At 51.0% G+C, this 8,456-nt stretch overlaps 1 protein-coding gene and 1 pseudogene across 2 annotated transcripts in view; one reads left to right on the top strand and one right to left on the bottom strand.

Moving 5' to 3' along the window:
- Positions 1-776: 776 nt before the first annotated feature.
- Positions 777-8,456, top strand: part of CEP72 (centrosomal protein 72) — a 37,805-nt gene continuing 30,125 nt past the window's right edge. The window contains exon 1 of one of the 2 annotated variants that reach the window (XM_032279181.1): positions 777-895. In XM_032279181.1, the coding sequence (XP_032135072.1) occupies positions 814-895 (82 nt within the window). In that variant the 5' untranslated portion in view covers positions 777-813. The remainder of the gene's footprint in view (positions 896-8,456) is intronic. The other variant, XM_032279180.1, reaches the window with a different exon arrangement.
- LOC116552427 lies at positions 5,337-6,647 on the bottom strand (annotated as a pseudogene).

Here is an 8,456-nt window from a genome sequence, read left to right as displayed (position 1 = left end):
GCACAGACCCTGTGGCATCCTCTGCACACACCCCCTTTATTAACCCTTGCACACACACCCTGTATAAACCCCTGCACACATCCTATGTACACCCCCTGTACGTACTCCCTGCACAGACCCTGTGTGCATCCTCTGCACACACCTCCTGCACACACCCCAGAACAGGCCCAGCACCGTGGCTCATGGCTGACGGCGCCCTGGAGGGTCTCCCTGCGTTTACCCTGTGAGGTCCTTCCACAGAGCTTTCAGGGAAGACAGAGTTCAGCCTGTTGAGCGGGAAGACTTCAATCCCGCTCAGGACATGCACTGTGTCACTGTGTCACTGTGGCCCGGCACCTGGTGGACCCAGCCCAGAGCCCCAGGGGTGTCCCCTCCCCACCTTCCTCCTGGTGACTAGGGGCACCCAGATACCATCACTGCAGATTAGACCAGCTCGCTGGCAACGTCCCTGGTATGTCACTGCCAGGTGTGTACAGGGGTGAACCGCCCACTCAGGATCTTTGGGTTCCGTCCGCACAGGCCACGCCCCTCTCCCACCTGCCGCTGCAAGGCCCCGCCCCGCCCGCCGCGCAGGCCCCGCCCCGCCCGCCGGGCTCTTGGATCCACCGCGCAGGCCCCGCCCCTCTCCCACCTGCCGCTGCAAGGCCCCGCCCCTCTCCTCAGGCCCCGCCCCGCCCGCCGCGCAGGCCCCGCCCCGCCCGCCGGGCTCTTGGATCCACCGCGCAGGCCCCGCCCCTCTCCCCGCCCCGCCCATCGCGCAGGCTCCACCCCGCCCCACCGCGCAGGCGCCCTGGTGAGCGCTCCGTTTGAAACATGGCGCGGGCTGTCCCGCGGCTGGTGCTGAGTGAGGAAGCGATCCGGTCGAAGAGCGGCCTGGGGCCTCACCGCAACCTGGGTGTGCCGGCGGGCGGGCGGGCAGGGGTGCAAGCGTGAGGGTGGCGGGGATGCCGAGCGGTGCCGAGCTTCCCGGGGCGGCCGCGCCTGGTTGCCTGGGCGGCGGACCGCGGGCAGGCGGGCCCCTCTGCGCAGGCGCCGCGGGCGGCCGGGACGGTGGCGGGCGGGCGGGTGGGCGGGGCGCGCGTGCCCAGGTGAGGACCCCCCCACCCGTGCCCAGGTGCGGGCCCCGCGTGCCCAGGTGCGGCCCCTGCCCGCGTCCGTGTCCCGGCGTCCGGCTCCTGCCTGCCTGTCGGGTGGTTGTGGTTCCGTGACGGGGTACCTCGCTGAGAACGGGGAGCCAGCCTTGCCCTCCTGGAGCAAGGGGACCCCTCTCCTGGCTCTCCTGGGCCCACTCCGTGGTGATTGTTGGCCTCGGACTGCTTGAGGGATGTTGGTGGCCGCTTTCCTTCTTTTTGGCTTGCTTTTGCCTGGTGTTGACGTCAGGGTGAAGCTGAGTTTATAAACTGTTGACAAGTGTTGCCTTTTCTGATATTTAGAAGAGGTTTTGTAGAGTTTGTGCTAATGAGTGTGTGCTTTGATGTTTCTTGGAATTTTCCAGTGAAACCACATGGGCATGTAAATTTCTGTGTTTGAAGCTTTTAAATGACAAATTCTGTATCTGGTTGTTAGGAAACTGTTCATGGTATCAGTTCACCTTGAGTCTTGGCTGTGTCTGATTTTGTGGAGCTGACTTGTCGAGGATGTGTGTAGAGTCGTTCCTGGTGTTCTGTTATTAGCCTGTTGATGTCTGTGTGTGGTCTGCAGGTGTTACTGGGCCGACAGGTTCAGTCAGGTGCTGCAGGGCCACAGGCCAATACACTGAGACATGGGGTGGGGGGGTGGTTTGCAGCAGAGAAATAGTTTAATCCTGGCAGGAGCCCAGCAGGGAGGTGGAAGGAGGCCTTAATCCATCTCTCCAAGGAGATCTGAGCTGGGTTTTTTTTTAAGGAACAGAATCGTGAGGGGCTGGAAAATTGGGCTTGTCAATTGATGGCGGTAAAGGGCACGGAATCATCAGGATGATTAGATTCTGTGGAAACTGCATTGATCAAGTTCACCTGGAACATTCAACAATCTAGATCTAGTATCAGTTAGATCCTGTGGAAACTGCATTCTTTGGTGAGTCTGTTTGTGGGGTCCTTAGACCAGCTGGCATCAGTCCCCAGGTCCTGAAAGAATATCTCAAATGGAAAACTTAACGTTTTATAATGTCCAAGTGACTATATACGGAGTAGTTAGGGGGAGCGGTAACCTCGGGACAGAGTCTGAGTGGTCCTAAGGCAGTAGGTGCCACACAGCTCAGAGGAATCCGGTGACAGGGTAGCTGACCTTGGGATGCACTGAGTCCCCCTTCTTCCCTGCTTAGTGCTACAGCGTTTACAGGGATATCCCTCTTCTGTTCCTGACATTGATGATCTGTGTATTCTTTTTTAGTCTTGCTAGAGGTTTGTTAATGTTATTGATCTTTTCAAAGAACCAACTTTGGGTTTGATCAATTTTTCTCCAGTGTTTTTCTAGTTTCAAATTTCACTGATTTCTGCTTTTTATTTCCTTTTCTGCTTGCTTTGCATTTATGTTATGCTTTTCCTAGATTCTTGAGGCAAAAATGTAGATCATTGATTTGAGACTTTCTTCTTTTCTAATATAGATAGTGCCACAAATTTCCCTCTAAACACTACTTTCACTGTATTCACAAGTTTTATGTTGTATTTTAATTTTCATCCAGTTCGGAATATTTTAAGAATTTCCTTTGAGACTTCCTCTTTGACCTGTGGATTTTTAAGGAGTGTGTTTTTAAGGTTCCATGCGTTTGGAGATTTTCCTGTGTGATTCCATTATGGCCAGAACATAATCTGTATGATTTTAATTCTTTTAAATTTGTCAAGGTTTGCTTTACGGTCCAGCATGTTCCAGGTGCACTTGAATGTGTATTCTGTTGTTGAGTGTTATGTGAATACATAAATATCGATTAGATCCTGTTGGTTGATGGTATTGTTCAATTCTTCTGTATCTTTGCTGATTTTCTGTCTAGTAACTCAATTACTGAGAGAGGGGTCTTGAACCTTTCACTGTAATTGTAGATTTGTCTATTTATTTTTTCACGTTATGTGTTATGAAGCTCTGTTATTTGTTGAATTGCATATCTAGAATTTTTATATCTTCTTAATGAACTGACCCTTTTAATATATGTAGTCTTCCTCTTTTTTTTTTGAGACAGAGTTTTGCTCTTGTTGCCCATGCTGGAGTGCAGTGGCATGAACTGGACTCACTGCAACCTCTGCCTCCTGGGTTCACACGATTCTCCTGCCTCTGCTTCCCTAGTAGCTAGGATTACAGGCACCCCGCCACCACACCCAGCTAATTTTTGTATTTTCAATAGAGACAGCGTTTCCCCATGTTGTCCAGGCTGCTCTCAAACTCCTGACCTCAGGTGATCCACCCACCTCAGCCTCCCAAAGTGCTGGGATTACAGGCGTGAGCTACCACGCCCAGCCCTTGTTCCTGGTTTATTCCTGGTAATTTTCTTTGTTGAGACATCTGTCTTGTTTGATATGAGTAGCTACTGCCGTTTTCCTTTGATTGGTTCTTGCATGGCCTATCTTTTGCTATCCATTTACTTTGAACTTTTAACCTACTTGTATTTGATATTTGAAATTAGTTTCTTGGTTCATTATTTTTAGTCACTCTGCTAATCTCTGTCTTGTAGTAGTGTTTTAGGCCATTTACATTTAATCTAATTGTTAAATATTAGGACTTAAGTGTGCCATTTTATTTTTTAATTGTTTCCTGTGTTTTTTCTTCTGTTTCCCTTTTCCTGCCTCCTGTGACTTAGTCGAATATTTTTAGTATCTCATTTTGATTTATCTGTTATGTTTTGATGTATATCTCCTTGTATGGTTTTCATAGCGGTGGCTGTACAAATCATGATATGTATATGAAATTCAACACAGTTTACTTTTACAGACATTTTACCACTTCTAAGTGAAATGTCGAAACCTTACCACCATTGAGGTCTCTATCCTCTCCCCTTTACACTTTAGTTGTCTTAAGTATTTCCTCCGCATACCTTGAGAACCGTATTAATCATGTGAGTATTAAAACTACCTAGCCTTTTAAATAACTCAGGAGGAGACGTATTTATCCACATGCTTACCTGCTCTGTTATTTTTTCTTCATTCCACCATGTTTCAGGTTTCTTTGGTCTTTATGTTTGAAGAACTTTCTTCAGCGATTGTCTTAGGGCAGCTCTGCTTGTGACCTGTTCTCTTAGTTTTTCTTTATAGTTTTATAGTTTTCATCTGTCATCTCCATTCTGCTATTAAACTGCTCTTGCGATTTTCTGTTATTGTATTTTTCTTTGAAATTTCTATTTTTCTTCTTTATATCTTCTGTTTCTTTGCTAAGACTATTTTTTTCTTGAATTTTTGAATTTTTTTAATAGAGACAGGGTTTCACCATGTTATCCAGGTGGGTCTGGAACTCCTGGCCTCAAGTGATCCCCCTGCTTCTGCCTCCCAAAGTGCTGGGATTACAGGTGTGAGCCACAGTGTCTGGCTGTGAGCTTCTACTTCTTCCTTTTTTTTTTTTTTTTTTTTTTTTGAGACGGGGTCTCGTCTCACTTTGTTGCCCAGGCTGGAGTGCAGTGGTGCAATCTCGGCTCACTGCAGCCTCCATCTCCTGGGTTCAAATGATTCTCCTGCCTCAGCCTCCCGAGTAGCTGGGATTACAGGCATGTGCCAACATGCCCAGCTAATTTTTGTATTTTTAGTAGAGGTGGAGTCTTGCCATGTTGGCCAGACTGGTCTCAAACTCTTGGCCTCAATTGATCCACCCTCCTTGGCCTCCCAAAGTGCTGGGAATTCAGGCATGAGCCACTGTGCTTGGCAGCGAGCTTCTACCTCTTGCAGAATGCCTCTGTCACAGGAAACCTAGTCCACGAGCGCTGTGACACTTCCTGAAGGCTTGAGTGGGGTGGACAGAAGAGGAGGATGCTTATTCAAAGTGTCTTAAGGTTCAGCACACTGACAGAGGCAATACCCAACTCACTCTCAGTTTTGTTTGGGTCCCCTGGCAATTGAGTTTCCATATGGTCGGCTCAGAGACACCATCATATGTGGTATATTCACATAGGCAGACAAAGGAAATTCTAGAAAGCCAGGGGTGAAAAAAAACTCTCCTTTCTCAGACAATTCTGTGATGTCTATGTGGACTAAGGGGAGAAGAACAGAAGTTTCTCTGGGCCTTGGCATCTTGGGATCCCTTCCCTCATTTTCTAAAAACGGTTTCTCACACCAGGCTAAGGAGGTGGTGGGGGAGGAGGTCTCCCTTCCCCTGCCCACTTCAGACAGTTCTAGGGCGATAGAGGCTTTACTACTTGGCCACTAGTCTCAATCAGAAGGCTCCTTTTCCTGAGGCCATGCAATGTTCTGGAACCACAGGCCCCTCAGCCCCCCAAGGGAGCACAGAGGGGCAGGCTGTGCTTGGGCTTCTCACCCACAGCCACTTTTTTGGCCCGACTCTCAGGCAAGCCCTCATCACCATCAGGGTCTATGGGCAGTCTAGACTTGCCAGCCCAGTCCTTGAACTTGGAGAGGGAGGTAGGGCTTGGAAATGCCTTGTCCCCGGGGCACCCTGTCCTTGGAGCTGAGCCCTGTGCCCACAGCTGGGTTAGTTTGCAGGCACCGCTGTGACACTCTTTGCTGGTGGGAATGGAGAGGCCTCAATGGCCTTCTTTGCCTTTTTCTTCTTTTTGGTTCCAAGCGATACGTGGTCCCTGGTGAGCTCACCTGACTTCTGCCTCTGGACCGTGGCCGTGCTGGTGGGGGTGGTGGCGACTACCCCACCTTCTTGGCTTGCTTTTTCAATTTCCGCTTCTTCTTTGCCTCCTTCTCCACCGTGCCAGCGCCGTGGATGGCTGACTCCTGCAGGACGTCCGACGCCGACACAGCTGCCTCCCGGCACCGTGCCACTCCTCGTTACTGTCCTCACTGCTGGAGCTGGCGGGCGGGCGCTTTCGGCGGGGTTGGGGCGACTCTTCCTTCTCACGACCTCCAGGGACAGACGTGAAGAAAAGGTGGAAACCATCATCCTCTGAAGCGACTTTGTACCTGAGCTTTTGTTGGCCCCTTTGCTACTTCTGAGATGGTAATGAAGCTGTCCAGCAAGGCTCCCAGCTTCTTGGCTACGTGGGCTTGGAATTTGGGGTGGTCTGAAGCTCGTTGCCGTCTTGCTCATGCTCATCCACCTTAGGCCTGAGGCTGGGTTGGGAGGGTCACAACCGGTTATTTGCAGCACCTGGGTTTTCACAGAACATCTTTGGCTGCTGTGCGGCGCAAGACTGTTGGGGAAAAGGCAGGAACACAGAGTCTGCTGCAATAATTGAGCTGGTGAGAAGTCTCTCCAGAGAGACACACTTTCCAGGTGGAGTCAATAGGATTCACCGATGGATGGCTCTTGGCGTCACTGCCCCGGGCGGCCTTGCTCCAAGCCCCAGGCCGGCATTGCCACCTCGAGGCATCACACCAGCCCCTCCGCATTGCCGCCACTGCTGCTGCTTTCCGAACCGCCCGTATTGCCATTGGGCGCCGCCGTCTGGAACTACCGCTAAGACTATTTCTTCTTTTGTCTCAAGTGTTTGTAATTGCACACAGAAATATTTTATTACAGTCACTTTAAAGTCCTTGTTAGACTTGACTTCTGTGTCCTCTCTTGGTGATATCTGTTGATTGACTGTTTTCTCATTCAAATTGCCATTTTTCTGGTTCTTGGTCGTTTTTTAAATTGTACTGTGGACATGCTGGGTATGACATCATGAGACTCTGCTTCCTGTTTAAATCCGCTTACTCGAGATGACTCCTCGCTCTAGCCTGCTGGGTGCCGCCTCTGCCCGGACGGTCGTGGGGCTCCGGCTTCACCCATGGCCTCTGGCGGACTCTGCTGGCTGGGAGGGTGAAGGGCACCACGTCATTCCAGCCAGGCCAGGCCAGTAGTCAGGGTCCATTCTCACACCCAGGTGCTTGCTGCTGCACAAGGCCAGGTGGATGAAGGGTGTATGTGTGGGTGGGGGGGAGGCTTGGTTGTAGTAGGTTGTGTGTGTGTGTGTGTGTGTGTGTGTGTGTGTGTGTATGTGAGATTTGGTTGCAATAGGGGGTGGGGGTGGGTGTGTGGTTTGGTCACAGTAGGGCTGATGATGTGAACAAGGCCAGGTGGACAAGGGGTGGGGGCGTGTGTGTGTGTGTTTGTGGTTTGGTCACAGTAGGGCTGATGATGTGAACAAGGCCAGGTGGACAAGGGGTGGGGGGGTGTGTGTGTGTGTTTGTGGTTTGGTCACAGTAGGGCTGATGATGTGAACAAGGCCAGGTGGACAAGGGGTGGGGGTGTGTGTGTGTGTGTTTGTGGTTTGGTCACAGTAGGGCTGATGATGTGAACAAGGCCAGGTGGACAAGGGGTGTGTGTGTGTGTGTCTGTGTGTGTGTGTGTGTGTGTGTGGTTTGGTCACAGTAGGGCTGATGTGAACAAGGCCAGGTGGACGAGGGGGGTGTGTGGTGTGTGTGTGTGAGAGAGATTTGGTCGCAATAGGGCTGATGATGTGAAGAGAGCCTATGTGAAGAGGCCTGCAAGGCCCCTCCTGGTCCTTTGACCATTAAGAGCAGGCTGAGGGTTTTTGGTCCATTGGTGTGTCTGGGATGCTAGCTTGTGTGGCACCCAGAGTGGGACGTGTAGTAGGCCAGCATAAACAAAACCCCAGAGCCAACCAGGGACTCAGTGCTGGGTGGTTGGCCATCTGTTCCCACCTTTCGGTCTCCCAATGCTTGTTTTGTGCATTTTCCTCCAGGGTGGTGGGTCTAATACGTGGGAGGAGTAGGGTGAAATGTATCTCCTCCATCTTGCCTGGAATTGGAAGAGCTCCAACTCAATTTTAAACTTAATCAAAACATATTCTGGCCGGGCACAGTGGCTCACGCCTGTAGTCCCTGTACTTTGGGTGGTCAGGTCAGATGGATCAGTTTAGGTCAGGAGTTCAAGACCAGCCCGACCAACATGGTGAAACCTGGTCTCTACTAAAAATACAACAATTAGCTGGATGTGGTGGCAGGCACCTGTAATCCCAGCTACTCAGGAGGCTGAGACAGGAGAATCACTTGTACCCGGAAGGTGGAGGTTGCAGTGAGCTGAGATGAAACCACTGCACTCCAGCCTGGGCAGCAGAGTGAGACTCTGTCTCCAAAAAAACACCAAAAAACAAAAATCATATTTTAACATTTAAATTTTCCTGGGAAAGTATTGACGTATTCAGATGTAAACTGTCTTTTTGGCTGTGGAAACTTTCATCTTGTAGTTGATGTCGGTCTAATGGCTGCTTGTGGGCTGCGTGTTGCAGAGGCAGGCACGCTGCACGGAGCTCGCACGGTCCCACCGAGGGGTGCGTGTTGCAGAGGCAGGCACAGTGCACGGAGCTCGCACGGTCCCACTGAGGGGTGCGTGTTGCAGAGGCAGGCACGGTGCACGGAGCTCGCACG

Source organism: Sapajus apella, unplaced genomic scaffold (genome assembly GCF_009761245.1).
Source record: "Sapajus apella isolate SASKATOON/1434 unplaced genomic scaffold, GSC_monkey_1.0 scaffold11, whole genome shotgun sequence".
In the NCBI taxonomy this organism is placed as follows: domain Eukaryota; kingdom Metazoa; phylum Chordata; class Mammalia; order Primates; family Cebidae; genus Sapajus; species Sapajus apella.
The sequence above is the reverse complement of the archived record's forward strand: the minus strand, read 5'-3'. Positions and strand labels throughout refer to the sequence as shown.